The sequence below is a fragment of the Pan paniscus genome, chromosome 20 (assembly GCF_029289425.2).
Source record: "Pan paniscus chromosome 20, NHGRI_mPanPan1-v2.0_pri, whole genome shotgun sequence".
Lineage (NCBI taxonomy): Eukaryota > Metazoa > Chordata > Mammalia > Primates > Hominidae > Pan > Pan paniscus.
Genome location: NC_073269.2, coordinates 56021725 through 56049380, shown reverse-complemented (window position 1 = coordinate 56049380; position 27656 = coordinate 56021725). Strand labels below are relative to the sequence as shown.

Sequence of the window (27656 nt, the reverse complement as noted above, 5' to 3'; positions counted from 1 at the left end):
GGTCAGGCTTGTCCTGAACTCCTGACCTCAGGTGATCTGCCCGCCTCAGCCTCTCAAAGTGCTGAGATTACAAGGCCGCCTCTCCCCAGCTGCTTCTCTCAAAGACAAGATGCACAAGCCAGAGGAAATGTTTCGTTTTATTTTTGCTCATAACCTCCCAAAAAAATCAGTACCCCGCCATCCCTCACCCAGACACAGCCCCTCTCCAACACCTTCACGAAACACTGATTTTTTTTCTCAGAGCTAAAATGAACACCCAGTCACCAACTACAGCCCTGCCCTGCCCCTCCTCCCACTGGCCTGCTCATCTTCCCGCACTGCAAACCTGGCCGCCTTTAGCCTCCCTCCCTTAGCGTAGTGTCCCAAGGTCACCTAGCCTGCTTTTTGCCTGTAGGATATGGGTCCCCTTCTCAAAGCCCGCCCTGACTTACTTCCTCATTTGCATAGTCCTTCAGCTCTATCCTGTGGCCACTCCACCCACCCCAGACAACCACCTGTAAGAAACCAGGTCTGAAATTCAAGAGACCAGGTTTCCAAGCTCCCAGCTGCTTCCCTGTGGGCCTCGGTGCCTCGGCTGTTATGTGACGGGCATAGACATTGACTAAGGCCAAACATTTCATGATTTGGACGAGAAAGGAGGGAAGAAGATCCAGAAATACGCAAGAGAGGTGATAAGCAGAGACAGAGGATAAAAGGATAAGAGTAGAGAGGAGTTGGGTGGTTTGGTGGGGAAGAAGGGTTGATTTTTTTTTTTAATAGAGACAGGGTCTTACTATGTTGCCCAGGCTGGTATTGACCTCCTGGCCTCAAACGATCCTCCTGCCTTGGCCTCCCAAAGTGCTGGGATTACAAGCATAAGCCACTGCACCCGGCCGAGAGGGGTTTGGAATGAAGGTAGAGGCAGGGGGATGAAGGCGCCAGAGCTGAAGACCAGCCCCCAGAAGCCACACCCCTGCCCTTCTAGCAGCTACGGGTCCTCTGGCTCCGGGCCTTGTAAACCTCAATGAGCAGGTCCTTGACGTACTGGATCTCGCGCTCCACGGACTCTGCCCGTTCCCTCAGCTCGCGATTCCGTGCCTCCAGCCCCTGGCACTCGCCCTCCAGGGCCTCACCCTCTGCCCGCTTCCGCTGGCGGTACCTCAGAGCCGCCGACTTGTTCTGGTCTCTCTTCTTTTGCTTGCGGTCCCCTCGGGTGGTGGCAGGATGTGGGTAGGGGGCCAGGCGAGAAGGTTGAGGTGGAGAAGGAGGAGGGGGCTGCTGTGGCGGGGGCAGAGGCGGCATCCCCACCTCCTCCTGCCCGGCCTCGTTGCGGCAGTAGATGGCCAGCAAGTCCAGAGTATCCAAGACAGGGGGCTGGGGGAGGTCAAAGGAGGGGAGGGACAGGGGGAGGGAGGGGGCTGGTGGTAGTGGTGGTGGTGGTAGTGGCGGCGGGGAGGGTGGTGGGAGGAGCGGGGCATCTAGGAAGAAGTCTTCCATCTGTTCCAGCTCCTTCTTGAGGAGGGAGGCCATAGCTTCCAGGTCAGGTGGGGTTGGGGAAGGTTGGGGGAGGGTGCCTGGGGGTAAGGGGGGCTCCAGAGGGAGGAGAGCTGTGAAATCAACTCGCTCAGTCATCCAGTCAGAGAAGCCATCACCTGGGATTAAAGTGGGGAGGGACACAAAATTCCCTGAGTTGCTGGTCTTCTGCGTAGTTGGGTGCTGACTCACGTCTCATTCAGGTGCATCTGTCCCATTCATTCAGTAAAACAACTAACCACTGAATCATCAAACCAGTCAATAAACCAACAAACCAGTGAAGAAACCAATAAACCAGTCAACCAACCAACCAACAATCAACCATCTAACCACTCAGTCAACCAACCAACCAACCAACCAACCAACCAATGAACTAGTCGACCAATCAATCAGGGAATCCGTCAACCAACCAAATAAATCAGTCAACCAACCAATCAACCCATTAATCAACCAATGAACCAGTTAACCAAAACCCAACAAATTAGCCAATGAAAGAATCAGTCTTAACCCATAAGAGGGTCCAGGGGAAAAAAAAAATTAAAAAAGAAAAAAAGAACCAGCCAACCAACCAATGACTCAAGCAACAGTCAACCAAGCATTTCTTCAACCATTCCAACATCTCCTTTACCGAGTACTCTGTATCTGTGGTGTCTCTATTCTCTGTTTTTAAAAGGCAAACTAGATCACATTACACACACACATACACACACACATACACCTTGTTTCATCTTTACTCATTAATTATTGAAAACCCACTATGTGCCAAGCATTTGGGATACAGTAATGAATGAAATGATTCCTGCCTCCTGAGGGCTTCTGCATATGCAGTTCCCTCCAACTAAAATGCTCTTCCCTTGGGTGTTTTCCTCATTCCTTCCCTACTTTTTTTGTATTTTAAGGGATAGGGTTTCACTCTGTTGCCCAGGCTGCAGTGCAGTGGCATCATCTTGGCTCACTGCAGCCTAGACCTCCCAGGCTCAAGCGATCCTCCCACCTCAGCCTCCCAAGTAGCTGTGACTACAAGCGGGTGCCGCCATGCCTGGCTAATTTTTTTTTTTCCTATAGATATGAGGTCTCGCTATGTTGCCCACGTCCTGAACTCCTGGACTAAAGCAATTCTCCCCGCTTGGCCTCCCAAAGTGCTGGGATTACAGGCCATCATGCCTGGCTTCCTTCCCATCATTTATGCCTCAGTCAACATGTTACCTACTTGGAGGAGGTCTTCTGGCTACCCATTCTATATTAGGTCCCCTTTGTCATTTTGTAGCTCAGCTGCTAGGTGTTTTTGACTTATTCCAATACACTCTCATTTAATTTATCTCTGGTCTACTCCCCACAGTGTGAGCTGCTGGAAGGCACAGACCATGTTCTTCTTGTTCCCAGCCGTATCCTCAGCACCTAAAACAGTGCCTGGCACATTGTAGGCACTCAATATTTATTGAATACATGGATGAGTTCTTCCTCCCCCATCTTCCCCTGCCCTCCACTCCCCAGCTCCACCTTCCACCTGCCCTTACCTGCCAGGGGCTCTCCCCCCACTGGAAGCCCGCCCTCCAGGGCTCCCCCAAGGACCTCATAGGGAGCCAGGGGGGCAGGGGCCGGGGGGAGTTTCCCATAGTCTACGAGCCATCCCAGCCCACTAGCTGGGAGCAGGGCCCTGTCCAGCTCCAGCCCCAGGGTCGCCAGGAGTGACATGGCTGTAGCACAGGTGCTGGGCACTGATGGCAACAGGAGAGGCTGCACCAGCAGCTGGGACGAGGCTCTGGAGGATGCTCAGGTGGGCGAAGACAGGCACCAAGGCGAAAGTGGAAGACCTACACGCGTGAGACAAGAGTGGGTGGGGTCAGGACAGCGTCATCCACCGGCCAAAATCAAGGGGAAGCCAAGCCACACCCCCAGGCACGTCCATGAGGCTCCTCCCTCCCCCTTCCAACCACCGTTTAGAACACTAAGCCTCAGCCTCTCCGAATTCTAAATTTGCCCTTTCTTTACCCAAATCTCTGAGCCCCACCCACTCCCAAGGGAATTTCTTTAGGTCCTAAAGTAGGACCGATGCCCCACCCCTTCCCCCAATACAAAAAAAACCTAAAGGTCTCCCAGGGGAATTACCTTAGGCCCCTCCCATCCACCTCAGAATATTTCGCCTCAAGGAAAAACTCAATCCCAGGGACATTTTCTTCCAGCCACGCCCCTTCCTCTAAAATATTTCCTTTTGGCCCCACTGCCTTCCTAGCTTCCATCCCAAACCAGTTCCCAGGGGAACTGCCCCAGGCCCCAGCCCTTCAGCAATGTTATCCACTCAAATCCCACTCCTCGCTCTGCCGCTGCCCCTCCAAGCCCCGCCCCTCATTGTTTATTTAGCTCCGCCCCTCCCCCGATTCCCCAGAGGCCCCGCCTCTTTGTCCCATCGAAACCCCACCCCTCAACTAACGGTTGGTTTAGCCCCGCCCCTTCTCACAATGTGCTTCCGAAATCCCACCCATCGTGACGACAGTGGTTCTAGCCCCACCCACTTAGAGGGTTCCCTCTGGGCCCCGCCTTCTGCCCTGTCAATCTAAGCCAGTCCCCGCCTCAGCAGGTGCCTGGTTTAAAAGGAAGGAAGCTGGGCTGTGAGCCAGAGCAACGTGGGGCAGGGAGGGTGGAGGAGGGTAGAGGGGGCAGGCGGAGAACGGCTACCCGAACGCCACCCGTCCACACGCGGCTCTGCGCCGAGGGCCAAAGCGCATGCTACGTCGCCCGAGCGGTCCAATTGCCTTTACACCTCCGCCCTCTTGGGGATCAGTGCGCATGTGCGGCCATTCAGGGTCCGCCGCTTTCACTACGGGGCACTGGTGGGCTACTGCGCAGGAACAACCAAGCACGAAGAATCGTTTAGAAAAAAAAAAAAAAACACCCTCCCCTGGAGTGCTCAGGCCCAGCTGCACGCGGGCTGACAAACATCGAGTCTAGAACTCTCCCACCCGGCCCCGGGCCCAGTGCGCATGCGCAGCCGCGCGCCTTCGGCCCACCGTACTACTTCTGCGCCTGCGCGACCGTGATTCCCCGCTCGCGACTCCCCACCCCCCAGGGCTCGCTAAAGAGGGCCACGAGCTGCGAAAGGGCGGGAAAGGCAGTTGGAGAAGGAGAGGTAAGCGGTTACTCACTCCATGGCTGCAGCAAGGAGAGGCGGCGGCGGCCTCGGCTGAAGAAAGAAGGTGGGAGCGGAGAGCGCAGGCGTGGTGAGCGCGGAGACGGGCCGGGGGCACAAAGGGGTCGAGGCTACAGAGCCATGACCGGGGCTACGCAGGCAGAGGCGGCGACACTGTAGTGAGAAGAGACTGTGATCCGAGGACAGGGAATGAGGCGGCCCCGGGGACTGGGGACAGATATATCCCGGGTGGCGGAGCACGGCCCTCCCGGATCCTTCCGCGCCCCGCCCTCGCGCGGCCCCAACCGGGAGGCAGCCGGGTCCCCTCCTCCTGGGGATCAGGGGATCCGAGCCTTTCCTTCCCACTCTTAGGGTCCGGGCCCCTCCTCCCTCTCAGCTGGGGATCCGACCTCCTCCCTCTGAGCCGGGGATCCAGCCCTCTCCTTGTGGCTCCGGGGTCTGGTTTCCTCCTCCTGACTCTAAGCTCTGGTTTCTTTCTCTTTCTGCCTCTGAGGTCTGGGCCTGCTTCCTCCTGTGATTTTGAGGATCCAGCCTCATTCTCTTCCCGCAGACCTGCACCAGTTCATTTCTCTTTCCCTTTCCTTGCTTGCAGAATTTCCTGCCAGTCACTTTTCACCTCTTCATCCCCCAGCTGCTGACTCTGAGAAACCCTCGTGGGTTAGAGTCCAGCATGAGTCACAGCACTCTCCCAAACACAGACCTGCCAGGATGGCCTCGGGCAAATAACTTCTCTTACTTCATTTCCCTATCTGTAAAATAAGAAAAATCAACTCGCCTGGCGGGTTTATGAGACTCAAATAAGACGATGTCTGGCAAGCCTTATGCACAGAGCTCAACTCATACATTCCTGTTCAACTTTTTTTTTTTTTGAGACGGAGTCTCTCCGTCTCTGTCGCCCAGGCTGGAGTGCAGTGGCGCGATCTCAGCTCACTGCAAACTCCGCCTCCCAGGTTCACGCCATTCTCCTGCCTCAGCCTCCCGAGTAGCTGGGACTACAGGCGCCCGCCACCACGCCCGGCTAATTTTTTGTATTTTTAGTAGAGACGGGGTTTCACCGTGTTAGCCAGGATGGTCTCAATTTCCTGGCCTCGTGATCCGCCCGCCTCGGCCTCCCAAAGTGCTGGGATTACAGGCGTGAGCCATCGCTCCCGGCCTCAGCATATTTTATTAATAGGAACTCTGGGGCCCAGTCTCATTTCTTCCTTACCACTTGGAAGAGCCGCAGACGTTGGACTGTCCAACACCTGCTGTCATTCTTCTGTCTCCCTCATCCCTCTAAAGTGTCTGTTTCCAGCTATCCTCATCTTCCATTCCAAATGATGGGTGCCCAGGCCCCATCCCCTGGCAGGGATTCAGACATCGAGGCCCTAGCTGCGTCCTTTTCTCCATCCCTTGCCCTTGGCTTCCTTTCAAACCGTCCTTCAGCTTCCACTGGATAGGAACTATCTCCCAACCCGCCAAAAATGGAAGATCTCCCTTTTCGTTTAGTCAGAGGGTAGCCATCTTGCCCCTTCTCATGCACTGGGCCCTCCTCCACCAGCCGAGGTGGATGTCCGTCTTTTCTCTGTTGCAGAAACCCACCTTGTCCCATCCACATCAGGACATCCCAGCTGGAGTTCAACCTTCATCCCTTCTGTGGCAGTTAGGAGACTGAATCAAGGTCCAGAGAAGGTGGAGGAATCCTGATATTGAGCGTTACACACAAGCTTCTTTCTCCTTCCTTACCTGTTGCGGGCAGGAAGTCCTTCTTGGGATCTGACCACCTTCCCTTAGAGCACTTACTGTCCACTCTGCCAGTTTTTGAGCACTTGCCCTATATTTTCTTGGGCCTATAGGGGCTGTGTTATCACTGAGGCAGTATACAGAGTAGCAGCTAAGAGCATAGACTGAGCTTGTCCCACCCGTGGGCCTGCATGCGGCCTAGAACAGCTTTGAATGCAGCCTAACACAAATTTGTAAACCTTACCAAAACATGCGAATTTTTTGCGATTTTTTTTTTAAGTTCATCAGCTATCAATAGTGTATGTTATGTGTGGCCTAAGACAATTCTTCAATGTGGCCCCAGGAAGCCAAATTTTATACATCCCTGGCATAGACTCTGGAGCCAGATTATATGAGTTCAAAACCTGACTGCACTCCTCTTACTAGCTGTGTGACCCTAGCCATTTCCCTTCCCTGTGCCTCAGTTTCCCCTGTGGTACGAAGTGGCATTAAGAATACCTACCTCTGGACCAGGCACGGTGGCTCATGCCTGTAGTCCCACCACCCTGGGAGGCTGAGGTGGGCAGATTGCTTGATCTCAGGAATTCGAGACCAGCCTGGGCAACATGGTGAAACCCTGTCTCTACCAAAAATACAAAAAAATAGCCGGGTGTGGTGGTTTGCACCTGTGGTCCCAGCTACTCATGAGGCTAAGGCAGGAGGATCACTTGAACCCTGGGGTGGGGCGGAGGTTGCAGTAAGCCGAGATTGTGCCACCACACTCCAGCCTGGGTGACAGAGTGAGACCTCGTCTCAAAAAAAAAAAAAAAAGTACCTACTTCTTAGGGCTGTTACAAGGATTAAATGAGTTAATCCGTGTCGAGCAGTTAGACTAACGCCTGGGACACAGTAGGTGCTGCATAAAAGTGGTTATTGTTATTGCTGTAATTAAGGTGGATGTGTTCTCATTCCATTGCTGTATAGATTTTTGAACAAAAGCAGATGGAATTAAGGGTAGACTGTTGGGCAGACTGCCAGTGGTAAGGACGCACAGACGTGCCCTATCTCCCCCGCCCCGCCGGCAGAATCTTTTCCTACGAAGATCTTCTAGATTGTACATGGGGACTGGGTTTGGTTTGGTTTGGCTTGGTTTTTTTGAGACAGAGTCTTGCTGTGTCGCCCAGGCTGGAGTGCAGTGGCATGATCTTGGCTCACTTCAACCTCCACTTCCCAGATTCAAGCAATTCTCCTGCCTCAGCCTTCCAAGTAGCTGGGATTACAGGCGCCCACCACCACGCCTGGCTAATTTTTGTATTTTTAGTAGAGACGGGGTTTTGCCATATTGGCCAGGCTGGTCTTGGACTCCTGACTTCAGGTGATCCACCCACCTCGGCCTCCCAAAATGCTGGGATTTACAGGCATGAGCCACCACACCCAGTCTTAAGCAAGACCTAGCTTTTTTTTTTTTTTTTTGAGATAGAGTCTCGCTCTGTTGCCCAGGCTGGAGTGCAGTGGCGCCGTCACAGCTCACTGCAACCACCGCCTCCCGGGTTCAAGCCATTCTCCTGCTTCAGGCTCCAGAGTAGCTGGGATTACAGGCATGCACCATCATGCCTGGCTAATTTTTATATTTTTAGTAGATACAGGGTTTCACCATGTTGGTCAGGCTGGTCTTGAACTCATGACCTCGTGATCTGCCTGCCTCGGCCTCCCAAAGTGCTGGGATTACAGGCGTGAGCCACCGCACCCAAGGGGGTTATTTTTTAAATAAAATTTTTTATTTTGGAATAATTGTAGATTGACTCAACAGAAAAGTTGCAAAGATAATACGGAGAATTTCTGTATGCCCCTCACTTGGTTTTTCCCATTAACATTTTACATTACTTTGCCACATTTGTCACAACCAAGGCAACATCAGTATGTTACCATTGACCAAATGCCATTCTTGATTCTGACCACACTTGATTCTGATTTTGGTAGTTGTTACTTAATGCCCTTTCTGCTCCTTCCGGATGCCTTCAGGATGCCACGTTATATTTAGGCATCATGGCTCCGCAGCCTCCTCTGGCCTGTGACTGGTTTTAGACTTTCCTTGTCCTTCATGACCTTGACGGTTTGGAAAAATGCTGGTTGGGTATTTTATGGAATGTGCTTCCATTTGGTTTTGTCTCAGACTGGGATTGCGGGATATTGAGAGGATGGCCAGGTAGGATGCTTTTTTTTTTTTTTTTTTTTTTTGCTTTTTTTAGTAGAGATGTGGGGGAGGGTCTCACTATGTTGCCCAGGCTGGTCTTGAATTCCTGATTCCTGGGCTCAAACGATCCTCCTGCCTCACCCTCGCAAAGTGTTAGGATTACAAGCCTGAGCCACTGTGCCCGGCCTGGGTTTTTTGTTTTGTTTTGTTTGTTTTTTAATTTTTTTGGTTTTTTGAGACGGAGTTTCACTCTTGTTGCCCAGGCTGGAGTGCAATGGTGCCATCTCGGCTCACTGCAACCTCTGCCTCCTGGGTTCAAGAGATTCTCCTGCCTCAGCCTCCCGAGTAGCTAGGATTACAGGCATGTGTCACCATACATGGCTAATTTTGTATTTTTAGTAGAGACGGGGTTTCTCCATGTTGGTCAGGCTGGTCTCGAACTCCGGACCTCAGGCGATCCACCCGCCTCGGCCTCCCAAAGTGCTGGGATTACAGGCGTGAACCACCGCGCCTGGCCCGGCCTGGGTAATTTTTAATAGCTTGGTCAGTAGGAGAATTGCATTGCTGGCTATGTGCGGTTTATGCTGGCTGCAGAGGTGTCTGGGCAGGGACTCTGCTTCCCCTCCCCACCCTTTTGCCGCCTTTTCTCTCTAGCTATTGGGTCCCACCCACTTCAGCCCAGCCAGACTTAGCAGCTGGACTCAGGGTGAGTGGGTGCCAGTTGGCACCCTTAGCTCTCCAGCCCCTCCCAGCCTGTTCTAGTTCATAGCGGGTCATCAGTGGTTGCCTGCGACCCTCCTCCCCAGATCTTCGAACCCTGAGTCCCCTCGTGTGCACATTCCTGAGCCAGGCCTGTGGCCCCTTCAGGACTCATGTCCTGGCCTCCCCCAGCCTCGAGCTCCCCTTCAACTCCTGAGCTGGGGCTTGAAGCAAGGGTGGGGCTACTGGGGACTCTTTTTCAGTGCGGAGGGGCCTGGCTTGGGGAGTGAGGTGGTGGTTGCAGGCAGGTTGCATCAGCCCTGGCTGTTTGACGGGGAGGGGGAGTTCGGGGATTCTCTGGGGACCCCAGCACACCTGGCAACCGCTCCCGGTTAGCAGAGCCTTGGATAAGGGAGAACCCCCGCACAGAAAGAGTAGGGGGGGGTGTGGAGAGGGAGGGAGATCAGCCGCCCGTGCAGGACCCTGAGAATCTGAGGCTCGGTGCCAAGAAGGGGCCTCAGATCACAGAGGCTTGTTAGCAGGAGTCAAGACTGAGGTCCCGAGAGGTAAGGGGGGTTGTGAAAATCACAGTGCCAGTTAGATGGGACCTCAGCCTCCACCATACTGCACAGCTTCCAGGGCCCCGAGGCCCATGGTGTAGTCTCTGGGAGGCCTCCAAGCCCCGACCCTCACCTCAGGCCTGCTGCTGCTCACGGTTGCCAGATGCTATCGATTCCTGCCTGCACCTGCACCGTGCCATCGCCCCGCTATTGCCGCAACTCCTCACTGCTTTCCCAATCACGGTGGCCTCCTGGCATGATGGAAAAGGCTCCGAGTTTTGCATCAGACAGACCGGGGTTCTGGTCCTGAGCCCAGCACTCAGTTGTAGACTGGAGTGCAGGCGGGGCCCTCATCTGCCGAGCCTCGGCTGCCTTCCGCAGCGTGGGTCAGAGCATGGGCCCTAGAGCCAGCCTGCTGGGTTCACACCCCAACTCCACCACTTCTGTGACCCTCAGCAAGTGGCATCCTCTCTCTATGACTCAGTTTCCCCTCTGTAAAATGGGGATGAGATGGTCCATTGCAGACGGTGGTTTTGAGGATTAAATGTGTAAATGTGCGTGAAATACCTAGAGTGGGGCCTGGCATAGGGAAGTGCCCTGTGAGCGGTAGTTCCTGCTCTGGGGCCTGGTGTGGGAGCGCTGTGGAGATGGCATCAGTGAAGCCGGCGGCTGCCGGAGCCCAGGTCTGTGTGATTCTCTCTGTTCCCGCCACGCCTGCTTCTGCTTTCAGATCCGCCATGTGCAGATGTCTGCCTACGTGACTGCTCCCCCGAACGCTTCGAGGGCAAAGTCAGGGCCCTCCTCATTCCCAGAAACGTTCCCCACAACCCCCCGCCCTGTGCTGCTATTTCCGTAGGCATCGATACATTTTCTAATGAGTTGCTCAGCACAGAGGCCAGCGAATGTGATACTGAGGTCACTGAGAGGAGCCAGGGAGGGTAACTGGGTCACGCAGGCCAGGGGTGCCGGGGTTGAAGGTGGGAGTCCTGGCAAACAAGGGCAGGTAGGCCAAGGCCAGCTCAGTTGGGGAGAGGATGACGCGGGGGCTGGGAGACAGCACAGGCTGCCACGTGGCCCACAGTCCTCCAGAGCCCCTTCCCTCCCTTGTGCCTGCCCTTGTCCCTTCAGTAGAAGCAGTCACAGCTCTTATGCAAAAAAAAAGGGACACAGCAAACTGATAACAACTGACACCAGTGTCCTAGAGCCCAGGATGCCATCACTCACCGCTTAGTGGTCTGGGACAAGATACTGTACCCCCCGACCTGTGGTCACCTCATCAGTAAAATGGGCACAATCATAGAACTACCTCGGGGCAGTGTGGAGGGGCAGGGGGTTGACATGGGAAGAGGCCTGGACCGGTGAACTGCTGACCACCTTGGGCCCTGTGTCAGGCCCAGAGGGAGGGGTGGCTCCCAGAAGCACCTGGGCCCCTGAAAGGCACCGGGGCCGCAGCAACACTGGCAGCGCTGGTGGTGCAAAGCTGCTGGTTTCACGGGAGAAACTGGAAATCCAGTTTTTTTTTTTTTTTCTGTGAGATCCAAGTTTTAAAGGTAGGCAAGTAATTCAGAAAAACCTGGAAAACCCCAGCAAACCACCAGTGTGGACAGGACTCAGGCTGCTGGCCCTCTGTGACTTCCCCTCCCCACAGCTGTCATCCTCTCTGTCCACAGCAGAGAGCAAAAGGAACCCAGCCCTCATTCCAAGAGTCTCCGAGGATTGAGGCTGGTCCCCTCTGTGCTGGACTTTACAAGCAGTGAGACGGAGCAGGGCTTCATTCCGACACAGCCCGGTCCCATGTGAAGGAGGGGAGGACAGTGTTTCTGGGGAGCAGAGGAGGAGGCCTAAAGAATCCTTCCTGAGGTTCAGGATGCCTGCTGGAAGTGGGGCTGGTGTCTTATTACTCTCTTCCTAATCCCCATGCCCCCAGCCAGAGGCCACCAGGAGCACATTGCTCATTGCGGCAGGAAGACTGTCCCCCACAGGGACTCACAGGGCACCTCAATAAGGAGGCGTTTGGGCTAACTTGAGGAGTTGGGCTGTGTCAGGGGCAAGCCCATGACTCGCATCTATTTGACCTAGAGCCCGAGAAGCAAAGGGAGCTAGTGCCGGGGTTAGTTGAGAAACAGCCAGCAGCTCTGAGTCAGGAGGGGTGTTTGGTCGTTTCTGTGGTTTGGACGTCATGTTGTCTGTGTTGAGGCGTGATTCAGGAGTGGGCTTGTCGTCTTGGTCCCTCGTGGTCGTGGTGGCCTGGCCTGGGGCCCTAGGGCCCTGCCGTCGGGGCTGCTTTCTCGCAGCAAATGCGCTCATCCTGCCAAGATGGAAGGGAGGTGAGAGCCACCGCTGTGTCCAGAGGAGGCAGCTCCTGCATTCGTCTGGCCCAGGATATGTGGTTCCTACAGGGTCGCTTGGGCACGGAGGAAAGTACCCGGGCTTGAGCCCAGCCAGCACTCATAGGATGGATGGTCATGGTCGGAGCTGCGGGGAGAGGCAGAGGCGGGGAACCATGGTGGGAGGGCCTCACGGGACCCCTAGGCTCCCTAGGTGCCCTCTCAATGGGCACAGGGGTACCCCCCATGGAGAGTTTTGAGGTCAGCGGCCATCAGAGCGCCAGGCCTTAGCCCAGTTTGATGCAGACTCCTTTGCCCTCTTCTTCATGACCTACCACAGAGCAGGAACGTATGGGGGTTGGCGAGCTGCGGACGCCCCTCTCTTCCCTGCAGGCGTCTCAGGCCATCATCTGCAGCTGGGGCGGGCGGATCATCCTGAATTGGATTTGAGAGTGAAGCCCAGGCTGGTCTGGAAGGTCATGGAGATGGCCCAGGAAGTCTCTGGAGAATGGGAAGGGGGACTGGATGAGGCAGGGGATGGTGATGGTGGTGGCAGTGGGGAGCAAAAAAAGACCATGTTTTGGAGAGGCTCGGTGCGGTTAGGAGCTCAGCTGTGGGGCCAGACACCTGGGCCAGCCCTTACTGGTTGTGGGACTTTAAGCAGGTGACTGAAGTCCTCTCCCCTTTCTCAGTTTGCTCATTTATAAATGGGAGCCATGATAGTTTCGCTTCGTCACATTGCTGGGGGAAAGTTAAGTGAGTGAGAACAGGTGAAGCCCTGGAAACGGCCCAGCGCATGAGAAATGCCATGAAATGTGGGTGTGGAGATGGCCGCCGAGGCAGGAAGGGGCTGTGTTTGCTTCCAGTTCTCATAATGAAAGCCACCCTGCCCCCATCTTCTGGCTGCCTTCACCTGGTTCCCAGAGAAACCTCCATAGCAACCGTCTCCACCACAGCCCGGCCTGGGCCCTTCCCTCCTTCCCCCACCAACATCACTGCCTCTCCCTGGGGAAGCTGATGTTGACAAGAAGAGGGGCTGCAGATGGGGCACAGGTGTGCGCCGTTCCTCCCCCGCCACACACGCCTGTCTGCTGCTCTCAGAGTCCCTCAGCCCTGATGCCTCAGTCCCTCTCCAGGCCTTGATGTCCTGTGCCTGCACCGCCAACCAGAGCATTTCAGCTCTAGGCTCTTCCCCAGCCTGTTCTCAACCAGCATTACCGGCCACCCCAAGGAAGGCATGGGCCTGCCCTTAGAAACTGCCCAAGCCGTTGCCCTCGGGGTAAAGTCAGCTCTGAGCCTGACGCCTATCCGCCTCCACAGCCTCATGGAGGCCTCTCAACCCCTTCCCAGCACCCCCTGGTTGGTTGGTTGGTCGGTTGGTTGGTTGAGTGGCTTTATTGAGATACTGTATAATCCATATCCATTTATCAGTGTCCAACTTAGTGGCTTTAGTACGTTGACAGAGTTGTGCAGCCATCACCACAGTCAATTTTAGAACATTTTCATCACACTAAAAAGAAACTCCTAGGCCGGGCATGGTGGCTCACGCCTGTAATCCCAGCACCTTGGGAGACCAAGGTGGGCGGATCTCAAGGTCAAGAGATTCAGACCATCCTGGCCAACATGGCAAAACCCCGTCTCTACTAAAAATACAAAAGTTAGCTGGGTGTGGTGGCACGCGCCTGTAGTCCCAGCTACTTGGGAGGCTGAGGCAGGAGAATAGCTTGAACCCGGGAGGCGGAGGTTGCGATGAGCTGAGATCATGCCACTGCACTCCAGCCTGATGACAGAGTGAGACTCCGTCTCAAAAAAAAAAATTAGCTGGTGTGGTGGCACACATGTGTAATCCCAGCTATTAGGGAGGCTGAGGTGGGAGGCCCACTGGAGCCCGGGAGGTTGAGGCTATGAGCTGTGATTGCACCACTGCACTCCAGCCTGGGAGACAGAGTGAGACCCTGTCTTAGGGAAAAAAAAAAATTTTTTTTTAATGCAGTAGGTAGAGGGGAAAAAACTTTCAATACAAGGGTAAGAAATAAAAGTTATTGGCCAAAAAGGAAGAAGCCTTGGCACCAGAGTATTCCTCAAATCTCTTCCAGTCCTATTCTTTTATATTAAGAGCGAGCGGTGGTTCTAGAATCTTCCTTAAAATCTCTCTCTGGCTGTTTCCTAACTTTTCCATGGTTGTCTTAGCTGATTCGTTTTTCCTGTGGGGAAAATTGCTGTTGGTCCCGCGACCTGAGCTCCTTTGGTAGCTTCTGGGCCTGGGGAGTGGGAAGGAGAAAGTAGCTGCTAATTAGCCGTCAGGTGACTTCAGGGGAACGCAGGAGAGAAGGTTGAGAATCAGTGAATCCAGAAATCGTTTAGCTACTGCCTTGAGGCCGTCCTGTGTAGCAAGTGGCAGAGGCAGGATTTTGGTACCCTGGGCAAGTCGCCCCCTCTGAGGGCCTCGGTTTCCTCATCTACCCGGGTGAGGAGAATAAGCCTGCTTAAAACAATTTCTAAGATACATAAAGAACAGTAGAGAACAGTGCATGTAGCAGGCGGCCTTTTGTGTGCAGGTGGGAATAGTGCCAACCACGCTTTTGTTTGAACGCACAGTAAGTCTCTGCAAAGATGTGCAACAGCAGCCTGTCTCCAGGGAGCAGGGCTGGGGGGCTGTGGGACTCAGGGAAGACAGGCCACACTATTCCCTTTTGTACCTTTTGAGCTACAACAATGTGAACATACTACCTATTCACAAAATGAGTTAGTTTGTTTTTTTGAGACCGAGTTTCACTCTTGTTGCCCAGGCTGGAGTGCAGTGGTGTGATCTCGGCTCACTGCAACTTCCGCCTCCCAGGTTCAAGCAATTCTCCTGCCTCAGCCTCCCGAGTAGCTGGGATTACAGGCATGCACCACCATACCTGGCTAATTTTGTAATTTTTTTTTGTAGAGATGGGGTTTCTCCATGTTGGTCAGGCTGGTCTCAAACTCCCAACCTCAGGTGATCCGCCCCCCCACACCCCGCCCCGCCCCCCCGCCCCAGCCTCCCAAAGTGCTGGGATCGCAGGCGTGAGCCACTGCGCCCGGCCTAGCTTTTATGTCTTTAAATGCCCACCAATGTCACTGGGTTGTGGCAGGGTGGTGCGGCCTCCTGGGTAGTGAGCACACGGGAACATTTAGGCACTGAAACATCTGAACATGCAGTAAAAGTTCCAGTGACAGCCTGGGGAAGACAGCTTGATCCATCACAGCTTCTCCCCCGAGGAGCTGACAGACACACAGCCACACACACCCTGTTCCTTTGTCTCCACACAGGTTCTTAATGCAAGTCGGTTATGCCTGTAGGTTGAAAGGCATCAGGGAGGAAAATGGGACCAGAATGCCAGGTGACCTAAGGAGGAGAGAGAGAGGATAGTTGAAAACCCACAGGTATCCCTGTCCCTTCCTCCCTCCCTGCTATTGGGGATACCTGGTTCTATGGAGGAGAGGTGACCTTTTGGTGGAGGCGAACATATAGGGGTGGGAGAGAGGAGCTCTTCCATGTCACAGATTTGGCTTAGAAAAGCAACCCTCGCTGGACGTGGTGGCTCGTGCCTGTAATCCTGGCACTTTGGGAGGCAGAGGTGGGAGGATGGCTTCAGCCCAGGAGTTGGAGACCAGCCTGGGCAACATAGTGAGACCCCATCTCTACAAAAAATCGAATATTAGCTGGGCATGGCGGCGTATGCCTGTAGTCCCAGCTAACGGGAGGCTAGGGCAGGAGAATCATTTGAGCCCAGAAAGTCGAGGCTGCAGTGAGCTGTGATTATACCACTGCACTGGATGACAGAGTGAGACTCTGTCTCAAAAAAAAAAAAGAAAAAGGAAAGCAGACCCTCTCCATGGCTTTGGGTTTCTGTTTGTTTGTTTTGTGTGTCTGTTTGTTTTAGACTGAGTCTCGCTCTGTCGCCCAGGCTGGAGTGCAGTAGTGCGATCTCGGCTCACTGCAACCTCCGCCTCAGCCTCTCGAGTAGCTGGGATTACAGGCACACACCACCACACCTGGCTAATTTTTATATTTTTAGTAGAGACGGGGGTTTCACCATGTTGGTCAGGCTGGTCTCGAACTCCTGACCTCAGGTAATCCACCCAGCTCGGCCTGCCAGAGTACTGGGATTACAGGTGCGAGCCATCATGCCTGGCCCACTCTGTTTTCTACCAATGGGGTTGGCCATACCCCAGGCAGGGTAGTTATGTAAGAGAGCAGGACAGGAAAGCCCAGGCCACCGCCAGCTCCCACCAGGCGACTGCAACAGTCTCCTCACTCCTCCCACACAGAGTCTCGGTGAGTCTTTCCGAACATAACCCAGACCCTGACCCACTCATGGTCTCATGCTCCCAAGGCACTCTGGTCTGGCCATTTGGCCTGGACCGCTTGAGCATCTGCCTTGGCTAAGGTCCGCTTAGGAAGGTGTTGGTCAGTTGACTTCAGTTCTTGAAGGGCAGACTTGGAGCTGATCTGTTATTCAAGGTTTAGGTGGATTTTCTTTGACGCAAAGGAAAGAGGAACTGATTCAGAAGACGGTTAAGAAGCAGAGTAGTTAGACTTGTGGAGTTTGCAGACGGAGAATCCCAGCACTAGCACTCATGGAGATGGTACTGGCCAGAGGTTCCCACGGGAGGGCAAGTGAGGGAAGGCAGTGTTGGAGGACGGCGTCTGAGCCTCAGCAGGAATCAGATGTCCCTGGGCTGGGCCCAGCCCATCTCTGATCTCCCCTTGTTTCTCTCCTCTCCACTCCCTCACTCTCTGCTCTTTTCTGCCCTGTTCTGGTCTCTCTGGTTCCACCGGTCATACTTCCCCCAAATCTGAAATAACGAATTCCATGGGGAAAGGGGAGGTCCCACGGAGACAGCTCTGCACCCTGTCCGTCTTGCGTCTGGGCTCTGCATTGTCAGCAGTGCCACCAGGTGGCTGTCAGCCGAATGCCATGGGCCTTTGTTCAGGTGCCTCCCAGAACTTTTTTATTTGTTTGAGACGGGGTCTCGCTCAGTCGCCCAGGCTGAAGTATGGTGGCGTGATCACAGCTCACTGCAGCCTCAAACTCCTGGGCTCAAGTCATCCTCCCACCTCTATCTGGGATCACAGGCACACACCACCATGCCAGGCTAATTTTTGTTTTTTTGTTTTTGAGATGGAGTCTCGCTCTGTCTCCCAGGCTGGAGTGCAGTGGTGTGATCTCGGCTTACTGCAAGCTCCGCCTCCCGGGTTGATGCCATTCTCCTGCCTCAGCCTCCCGAGTAGCTGGGACTACAGGCACCCACCACCACGCCTGGCTAATTTTTTTTTGTATTTTTAGTGCAGACGGGGTTTCACCATGGTCTGGATCTCCTGACCTAGTGATCCGCCCGCCTCGGCCTCCCAAAGTGCTGGGATTACAGGCGTGAGCCACCGCGCCCGGCCTATTTTTTGTGTTTTTAGTAGAGATACAAAAATACAAAAGATACACCATGTTGGCCAGGCTAGTCTCGAACTCCTGACCTCAGGTGATCCACCCACCACAGCCTCCCAAAGTGCTGAGATTACAGATGTGAGCCATCACACTTGGCCAACACTTAATTCTAACATCTTTTCCTCAATGAAACCCTCCCGTCCCAGACAGAATGTCAAGACTTGGCCCTGGAAAGCTCTGGTTTCCCATCATGGGGCTGCTGTTTGCTGGGTGGCCTTGGGGAGTCTGCACTTGTTTCCCACCCAGGAAGGGCTCGGTGTGCTGCAGTGCAGTGCTCTGGCACGGTGCCGGTTACACAGTAGGTCCCTAGTAAATGGTTGTTACTGAGTCCCTATTGTGTACCAGGCACTGCTGCAGGCGCTGCGAATACAGCAGGGAACAAACGGAAATCTGGCCCAGTGGAGCCGACACCATCCCCACCGTTAGCCTTCCTCTGTGTTCGGAGGCAACCTTGTCCTTCCCTCCCGTCATAGATGGCCTATCGTGGCTGGGTGTCAGTGGCAATCCACCCACACACATCCACAGTCCTGGCAGGGTTGCCCCAGCACCAGGGGATGTCTGGATTTTCAGAATCACACCTCACTTTCCTTTCTGTACCAGCCGCCTTGGCCTCCATGCACAAGGGCAGACCTGCCCCTGACCCCAGCCCCTTTCTCAACCCCAACTCTGCTCTGTGTATTCCCATCCACCTATCTAGATTTCATTCTGTTCTTTCTCCGTCGTCCCTCAACCTACCGCCATTGGTTTCTAGTGGCTGCTGTAACAAGTCATCACAAATGTAGTGGTTTAAAGCAACACGAATGTATTTTCACAGTGCTGGGGGTCCAGAGTCTAAATGGGTGCATGGTGTGTGGTTCCTTTGGGAAACTCTAGGGGAGAGGCTATGTCCTTCTTTAGCTCTAGAGGCCGAAGCCGCCTGTGTTCCTTGGCTTGTGGCCCCCTCATCTTCAAAGCCAGCAGCACAGTGTCTCTCAGTCCATTCTTCTATAGGCACATCTCCCTCTGACTCCTCCTGCCTCCCTGAAGAACCCTTGTGGTCACCTGGGGCTCACGTGGATAAGCCAGGGTAACCTCTTTATCTTCATCACATCTGCAAAGTCCCTTTGCCATGTAAGGTCACGTTGACAGGGTCCTGGATCAGAGTGTGGGCATGTTTGGGGGCCGTTTTTCTGTCTACCCCCCCACACACATAACACACATCCTTCCTAATTCTTCCTTTCCTTTTGGTCCAAAGCTGAGGTCTCCTGTATTCTTTCCCAGGCACAGACTCCTGTCCCAGGCATCTAAGGAAAGGGGTTGGGAGCCGGGCACAGTGGCTCACTCCTGTAATCACAGCACTTTAGGAGGCCAAGGTGGGCAGATCACCTGAGGTCAGGAGTTCAAGACCAGCCCGGCTAACATGGTGAAACCCCGTCTCTACTAAAAATACAAAAATTAGCTGGGCATGGTGGTGCACGCCTGTAATCCCAGCTACTCGGGAGGCTGAGGTGGGAGAATTGCTTGAACCCGGGAGGCGGAGGTTGTAGTGAGCCAAGATCGCACCACCGCACTCCAGCCTGGGTGGCAGAGCAAGACTCCGTCTCAAAAAAAAAAAAAGAAACTGGGACTTGGAGTGGCACAAGAATCACAGATGGAGGTAAGGTAGTAGAGCTGACCGAAGGCTGGGGTGACAGCAAAGAACCCTGGTTCTCACAGATGGGGGTGGGATATGCCCACCTGAATTCAGATGATTCTGCATCTGAATCCCAAGCGGGTCTTCCTCCGGGTTCGCAGGGCTGTGAAGGCGCCCGTGTTGTTTGAAACTCAAGGGTAAATGTTGGGGCAGGCAGGAAGGGAAGGGACTGGCGGCTCTGCCAGCACTTTCCTTGGTGACCTCAAGGCAGCGCTTCTCTGGAGCTGTGTCCTGCCTGGGTGAACTACAGATGGTCACAGCCACCCAGCCCTGAGCACAGGCCCAGGCATACTCTCCTCCTTTCCCTGGAAATGCAGCACTCCCTCAGTTTGGGTTCCTCCCTGCTTCTCCCACCGCCACCAGCACCATCAGCTTCTTTGGTAAGGAAACTCTCCCCTTTGGCAAATGTGGTAATTCCGGGATCAGAGCTTGTAATAGTTTGCATTTGTGAGAAACTTCCCAAGTTCTAGTATTTGTGGCTTTTTGTTTTTTGTTTTTTGCCTCAAACTCCTGGGCTTAAGCAATCCTCCCGCCTTGGCCTCCGAAAGTACTGGGATTACAGGTGTGAGCCATCATGCCTGGCCTGTCACTGTTAACCTGGACAGACCCTGTGGTTTTGGTGCAAATTTAACACTTTGCTCAAATTGTGATGCTGTCCTCTCTCAGTTCCAGTTCGGGCCTCGGGCTCTTGGCCTGGACCTTCTCCCAGTCTTCTCTAAGCCACCTGGCCTCCAGCCTCTACCCTTACGGTTCATCCCCTACACCCATAAAGTCCGCCTGTGGCTCCCTCAATATAACGCCCGAACCGTTAGCATGGTATGTATGGGTCTGCCACATTCTCCCGCCTGTCACGTGGCCCACAGTCCCCAAGACCACCCTGCGGCTCAGTGATGAGCTAAGACTCACAGAGCTCAGCAAAGCTTTCTACTCACAGTCACGGTCACGGTTTATTATGGAGAAATGATACAGACTGAAAACAGCAAAGGGGAGAGATGCAAAAGCCCCAAGGGAGACCAGGCACGAGCTTCCAGCTGTCCTCTGCAGGTAGAGAGAGTCCCGCGGACAGTGCTCAGTTCTCCCAGCAACAGCGTGTGGTAACGCTTACGGAGCGGTGGCGGCCCGGGTTGTGGGGAGGACATGGCGCACCCGTGTGGCTGAACTGAGGTCTGCTGACTCCAGCCCCTCCAGAGGTCGTGCTGATACTGTATGACCCAAAGCCCCCACTCTAGGTCACAGCGTCAACATGGACTCTCTAGAGTGGCCTGGGGCCCCAGGTAAACAAAGGCGCCCTTATCTGGCAGCACATTTCAAGAACATAGAGATTCTCCTGGAGCTGGTCAAAGGCCATTTTCTCTCTTTGGAATGTGCAGATTTGAACAGCCCAGGCTTGCCAAGTCACTCCTTCACACATAAACATCTCCCTTCAGAAGCACCAGATCACTTAACACCCAGAGGCATGTCTGCTGTGTCGGCCTCCGTGTCTTCACACAGGCCTTTCCTCCTGCGTGGACGGCGCCTCTCCCCCGCCATCCTTTCCCTGGCTGATGCTGCATCTGCAACACTCAGCTTCTCCCTGGAACCTGCTCCCACAGCATGTGGCCCAGCCCTGCGCCTGCCCTGAGCCCTGGTTGTAGAGCTGACATTTGACTCTGGCTGCCTTGAGGGCAGGGGCCGTGGCTTAACCAGCCACTCTGGGCTTCACTTTCCTCATTTGTCAAGTGGATCTGCCCCAAAGTTTGCTTTGAGGAAACGGTGAGTAATGGTAGGTCTCCTTTCTTTCTTTTTTAGATGGGGTCTCACTCTGTTGCCCAGGCTGGAGTGAGTGGCACAATCACAGCTCACTGCAGCTTCCACCTCCCTGGGCTCCAGTGATCCTCCCATCTCAGCCTCCCAAGTAGCTGGGACTACAGGCGCCTGCCACCACGGCCAACTCATTTTTGTGTTTTTTGTGTAGAGACAGCATCTCGCTATGTTGGCCAGGCTGTTCTCGAGTTCCTGGGCTCAAGCGATCCCCCCACCTCAGCCTCCCAAAGTGCTGGGATTACAGGCGTGAGCCACCTCACCTGGCCATATCTAAACTGCGTGGATCAGGGCTGGATCGGTATGGGTTCACCATTGTGAATAGACCCCTGGCACCTGAAGTATTGGAAACCAACGTGGCACTTAATAAATGGTGAACTGTTGGCCGGGCGCAGTGGTTCATGCCTGTAATCCCAACACTTTGGGAGGCCGAGGCAAGCGGATCACCTGAGGTCAGGAGTTCAAGACCAGCCTGGCCAACATGGAGAAACCCCGTCTCTACTAAAAATACAAAAATTAGCCGGGCGTGGTGGCTAACGCCTGTAATCCCAGCTACTCGGAAGCTGAGGCGGGAGAATCGCTTGAACCCGGGAAGCGGAGGTTGCAGTGAGCCGAGATCATGCCATTCCACTCCAGCCTGGGCAACAGAGCGAGACTCCCGTCTCAAAAAAAAAAAAAAGGTGAACTGTTAAGCCAGACAAGTCCCCACAGAAGATTGTTTTCCTTGTAGTTTTTTCATAGTTGCAAAGAGCTTTTTATAAATGCTCTTCTTGGAAATTTTAGCTACAACATTAATAGCAAAAGCTTTTTTAAGCTGAGTTCTTGAGAACTGAGATGTGTAGGTGTAGCTGCTCAGATGCCTTTAGCTGCCAGTAACAACACACCGGCTTGAGGTGGCTCAGCAGTGAGGACTTTTGTTCTGTCCCACAACGGGAGGAATGGATGTAGGCCGGCCCAGGCCCCAGCAGTCCTGGGGGCTCAGGCACTTGCCGTGGCCTCTTGAAGAGACCTTTCTCAGAATCCCCCAGGAAAGCTTTATGAAAATGCCAGGGCCACAGCATCCCAGCCCCGGAGAGACTGGCTTAGTGAAGCTAACAGCCTTGTGTATTTTGAATGCTCCCAGTCAGTGGTGATGGACGCCCATTGAGATCTACTGGCTTAGACAAGGCAGAGCGTGTGCAGCTGGCCCTGGGGTCATCTCCCCAGGCTTGCTTGGCTGTGTGGAGGAGGAGGAGCAGACGAAACAAAACTTAGGGGCCTGTGAGGAAGCAGAAGGGTGCAGTGGAAGGGGTGGGGGTAGTGAGATAGGTTGCCTCTTACTCAAGCTGGAAGGGGATTTCCTGAGGAGAGACACCAAGCAATTTAAAAACTGGCCTGGAGAGAGAGAAGAGGAAACAGACCTCGTGGGTGTTTCTCTGGGTCAGGCACTTGGCTTCTCAGTCTTGACTTTGATTATTCTTTTGTTTTTTTGAGACGGGGCCTCCCTCTTTCCATTTCCAGCTTTTAGAGCTGCTTCTGCCTTCCTTGGCTCCTGGCTTTCTCACATCTTCAGATTCCAAAGCGCATCACTCCAGTCTGCTCGCGTCACCACAAGCTTTCTTCCCTTCTCCAGTCAGTCAAATCCGTCTTCTAAGGATACTGCTGATCATCTTTAGGGCTCACGCCTGTAGTCCTGGCACTTTGGGAGGACAAAGAGGGAGGATCGCTTGAGCCCAGGAGTTGAAGACCAGGGCAACAGAGTGAGATCCCATTTCCACAAAAAATAAAAAAGATTATCCACGCATGGTGGCATGCACCTGTAGTCCTAGCTACTCTGGGAGGCTGAGGTGGGAGGATCACTTGGGTCCAGGAGGTTGAGGCTGCAGTGAGTTGTGATCATGTCACTGCATTCCAGCTAGTATGACAGAAAAAAACCCTTTCCCAAAAGAAAAAGAAACCACCCCTATTCAGCACTCCCTCTCACCCTTTCCTCACCAGGTAACCTTTGACCTTCCTGCTGATAGATGGCACCACTGGGAGATTTTTCAGTTAGACATTACCAAAATCAAGTCAGTTTGAACTGAATGGAAATACTGTGGCCCATGGGTCTTCTGGGGTGCTCTTTATCCCTCCCCCACCCCCACCCATCTCTGGTGGGGCTCTTGGTCTCCCGTGATGTCCCAGTGTCTGCAGATGGTTGAGAAGGTGTCCAAGGGAGGCCCAGGTGCAATCCTCCACACCACACCTACAGGTGAAGGAGGCAGCTGCCTTCCAAGCCTGGAGAAAACCCCAGGGGAGGCTCCGATTGCCTGGCTCAGGTCTCAGTTTATCCTTGAGCCAAACACTGCAGCCAGGGGCATCTGTGCTCTGAGCACATGGGTTTCAGACCCTCCCCTGAGTTAGGAGGAGGAGTTCCAGCGTCCTCTCCTGCTCTTAGAGAGTGCAGGTGTGGGCCTGGGGGGCCTTCAGCAACCCAGACCCTGCCATCCAGCCTGGCTTCCCGGCCCCATCTCTCTCTCTCAGGTCCAGAGAGGCCCTCAGGGTGGCAAGAGCTGATCCGCTCACACCCTGCTAGAGTCAGCCAGGGAACCTCACTGGGTCCCACGCGGGGAGCAGGTCCTACAGCTGTTCTTGTGTGTCCTAGTCCCGCTTGTGGCAGTGCCTCAAATCTGATCTCCTCAGGCTGAGGTGGGTCCAAGGTCCTGTTCTCCCGCCTCGTCCTCCACAGAGTGGGAGCTTTCCACTGAGCTGAACATGGCCACGCACGTCCCTAGCACCCCGGCTCCTCGTACCTGACCCCAGGGCGTGCTTTTGTGCTTCTGGATCCTTCTCGATGTAGCAGAGCCTAGTTTAGGTTACACAGCATGCATCATTATCCCATCCCACCACCCTCCAAACCAACTGTGCCCAGTCATGCCACTGAGCTTGCCTTTCCAAAACTGCCATCTGACAATGTCACTTCCTCTGCTTTAGAAATCTTCCCAAGGCTGCAGACGCCGACGGATTTGCTTTGGGAGCCAGAGTAGCTGCCGCCACCAGAGTCCGGAGCCATGAGCGGGTTTAATTTTGGAGGCACTGGGGCCCCTACAGGCGGGTTCACGTTTGGCACTGCAAAGACGGCAACAACCACACCTGCTACAGGGTTTTCTTTCTCCACCTCTGGCACTGGAGGGTTTAATTTTGGGGCTCCCTTCCAACCAGCCACAAGTACCCCTTCCACCGGCCTGTTCTCACTCACCACCCAGACTCCGGCCACACAGACGACAGGCTTCACTTTTGGAACAGCGACTCTTGCTTCAGGGGGAACTGGATTTTCTTTGGGGATCGGTGCTTCAAAGCTCAACTTGAGCAACACAGCTGCCACCCCAGCCATGGCAAACCCCAGCGGCTTTGGGCTGGGCAGCAGCAACCTCACTAATGCTATATCGAGCACCGTCACCTCCAGCCAGGGCACAGCACCCACCGGCTTTGTGTTTGGCCCCTCCACCACCTCTGTGGCTCCAGCTACCACGTCTGGAGGCTTCTCATTCACTGGTGGAAGCACGGCCCAACCCTCCGGTTTCAACATTGGCTCAGCAGGGAATTCAGCCCAGCCCACGGCACCTGCCGCGTTGCCCTTCACTCCGGCCACGCCAGCAGCCACCACAGCAGGTGCCACACAGCCAGCTGCTCCCACACCCACAGCCACCACCACCAGTACTGGGCCCAGCCTCTTTGCGTCAATAGCAACTGCTCCAACTTCATCTGCCACCACTGGACTCTCCCTCTGTACCCCTGTGACCACAGCGGGTGCCCCCACTGCTGGGACACAGGGCTTCAGCTTAAAGGCACCTGGAGCAGCTTCCGGCACCTCCACAACAACATCCACCGCTGCCGCTGCCGCTGCCACCGCCACCACCACCAGCAGCAGCAGCACCACCAGCTTTGCCTTGAATTTAAAACCACTGGCGCCAGCCGGGATCCCCAGCAATACAGCAGCCGCCGTGACCGCTCCACCTGGCCCTGGCGCAGCTGCAGGGGCGGCTGCCAGCTCCGCCATGACCTACGCGCAGCTGGAGAGCCTGATCAACAAATGGAGCCTGGAGCTAGAGGACCAGGAGCGGCACTTCCTCCAGCAGGCCACCCAGGTCAACGCCTGGGACCGCACGCTGATCGAGAATGGAGAGAAGATCACCAGCCTGCACCGCGAGGTGGAGAAGGTTAAGCTGGACCAGAAGAGGCTGGACCAGGAGCTCGACTTCATCCTGTCCCAGCAGAAGGAGCTGGAAGACCTGCTGAGCCCACTGGAAGAGTTGGTCAAGGAGCAGAGTGGGACCATCTACCTGCAGCACGCGGATGAGGAGCGTGAGAAAACCTACAAGCTGGCTGAGAACATCGACGCACAGCTCAAGCGCATGGCCCAGGATCTCAAGGACATCATCGAGCACCTGAACACGTCCGGGGCCCCCGCCGACACCAGTGACCCACTGCAGCAGATCTGCAAGATCCTCAACGCGCACATGGACTCACTGCAGTGGATCGACCAGAACTCGGCCCTGCTGCAGAGGAAGGTGGAGGAGGTGACCAAGGTGTGCGAGGGCCGGCGCAAGGAGCAGGAGCGCAGCTTCCGGATCACCTTTGACTGAGCGACAGCAGCCCTGGGGCCCACAGGTCCCTAGGGAGTTCATGAGGGGAATGCGCCCTGTTGTCTGTAGTTTGGGGTTGTGGCAAGATACTTGTTTGTTTGTTTCTTTCTTTCACATGACTGCCCTTGACATGATCGCTGTGTGCTTTGCGTTTTTCCATTTAGGAGGGTATTCTGGGCCTTCTGCCCAGGCAGCAGCCTCATGGGTGTGGCTTCTGTGGCTTTCATTTGAGTGTCTTTGGCCCCTTTTCACCTACTGCGACCACCCACCTCATCCTGGCTCAGCCTGGTGATGGAGAAGTGCTGATGGTCTTGGTCCCAGCCAGGGTCGTGGGGGCAGCCACTCTCTCCAAAGCATAGTCATAGGTGTCATGAAAAAATACCAAATGTAAGAGAACCTCCAAGTCAGGGCGCAGTGGCTCACCCCTGTAATCTCAGCACTTTGGGTGGCCAAGGCGGGCAGATCACTTGAGGTCAGGAGTTCGAGACCAGCCTGGCCAACATGGTGAAACCCCGTCTCTACTAAAAATACAAAAATTAGTCAGGTGTGGTGGACGCCTGTGATCTCAATCTCAGCTACTCGGGAGGCTGAGGCAGGAGAATCACTTGAACCCAGGAGGTGTTGCAGTGAACCAAGATCACACCACTGCACTCCAGCCTAGGCAACGGAGACTCCGTCTCAAAAAAAAAAAAAAAAAGAAACTCCCAGGAGACAGTAGCCTAGTTTTCGAGTGTGAGCTTGTGCTTGTGAAAGCTAACCATGCTAACCACCAAGGCAAGGCAAAGCAGCACAGTGTGAATAGAACAGAGCGGGATCGAGAATTTCACAGAAGACAGGTCAGCTGAGGGGCCTGCACACACAGGGTGTTGAGGAACCACAGACGGGCGCCGAGAGGCCTGCCTTTTGCCTGGCCCAGGCTCACCCCCACCTTGGGCCTCACCTCCTCCAGGAAGCCTTCCCAGCTACCTGAAGCTCAGGTGGCCTTCTTGCAGGTCCCCGTAGCACCCTGAGCCTGTACCTTGGGTGGCACTTGCTATGCTATCCTGTGCTAGCCGTTTGTGCCTCGTCTCGCTGTTAGATTGTGAGTTCCCATGGGCAGAGACCCACTGTCGTTCCCCGTGTGTCCCCAGCCCGGTCCCTGTCACATTTGTTAAATGAAAGAACAATGAAGCCCAGTATAATGTCAGTCCACAGAAATAGCCACAGCTTCCAGTGGTGGCCGTAGACTTGGCTCGGAACTTAGTGGCACCAGAGTAACTCTAGTCAGTTACAGTAAAATCCACTGTGTGTGGAAGGCAGAAGCCAGCGGTTGTATCCCAAGCATCTTTTGTATTTGTCTTTATACTTTGCTGAATTCTCTGAAATACCTATTACTGTATGTTGCTTTTCTAAATAAATGTATTGTGAAACCAAAACAGCTGCTGTTAATATGGATAAATGTTAGGAGGAGAAAGCTGAGTAAAAAGAGCAGGTTCCAGGAGACTCTGCAGGGGTGCCATTCACATGAAACGCACAGGCAAGCAAATGAAGTAGTGCTTGCATAGACATAGGGGTATGCGATGAAGCAGCTTTTGTTTGATGAGACAGAGTAATAGACAAATGCAAATCGTGGTTTGCTCCAGGAAGGGGTGGTGCTAGTGGTAGAAGAGGAACACACGAGTGAAGCCGCCACGGGGAGTGGGCTCCAGGTGTTTTGTGACAGTTATGTCGTAGAATATACACAAATATGGCTGGGCGAGGTGGCTCACACCTGTAATCCCAGCACTTTGGGAGGCCAAGATGGGCAGATCACTTGAGGTCAGGGATTCAAGACCAGCCTGGGCAACATGGTGAAACCCCGTCTCTATAAAAACTACAAAAAAGTTTGGTTGTGCGTGGTGGCACGCAACTGTGGTCCCAGCTACCTGGGAGGCTGAGGTGGAAGGATCATTTAAGCCCAGGCCTTTGAGGCTGCAGTGAGCCATGATC

General features: G+C 54.3%; 3 protein-coding genes across 7 annotated transcripts in view; 2 read left to right on the top strand and 1 right to left on the bottom strand.

The window, feature by feature from the left end:
• Positions 1-118: 118 nt before the first annotated feature.
• On the bottom strand, positions 119-5327 carry ATF5 (activating transcription factor 5). The gene is made up of 3 exons (XM_003814356.6): positions 4656-5327; positions 3030-3326; positions 119-1631 (listed from the first exon to the last, which is right to left on the bottom strand). The coding sequence occupies exons 2-3, from the start codon at positions 3205-3207 to the stop codon at positions 961-963; spliced, it is 849 nt and encodes a 282-aa protein (XP_003814404.2). The 5' UTR covers positions 3208-3326; positions 4656-5327; the 3' UTR covers positions 119-960.
• On the top strand, positions 4514-27103 carry NUP62 (nucleoporin 62). 3 transcript variants are annotated; one of them, XM_055103366.2, is made up of 3 exons: positions 4514-4730; positions 18873-19248; positions 24037-27103. In XM_055103366.2, exon 3 carries the CDS (start codon positions 24114-24116, stop codon positions 25686-25688), a length of 1575 nt encoding a protein of 524 aa, XP_054959341.2. In that variant the 5' UTR covers positions 4514-4730; positions 18873-19248; positions 24037-24113; the 3' UTR covers positions 25689-27103. The 3 variants fall into 3 exon arrangements, with proteins under 3 accessions (XP_054959341.2, XP_008965241.3, XP_003814399.3); XM_008966993.5 differs by lacking the exon at positions 18873-19248 and having other exon boundaries at positions 4515-4639; XM_003814351.5 differs by lacking the exon at positions 18873-19248 and having other exon boundaries at positions 4530-4730.
• Positions 5253-27656, top strand: part of IL4I1 (interleukin 4 induced 1) — a 39813-nt gene continuing 17409 nt past the window's right edge. For all 3 annotated transcript variants that reach the window (XM_063600520.1, XM_063600519.1, XM_055103358.3), the window contains exon 1: positions 5253-6331. The gene's annotated coding sequence lies outside the window, so the exon portion shown is untranslated. The remainder of the gene's footprint in view (positions 6332-27656) is intronic.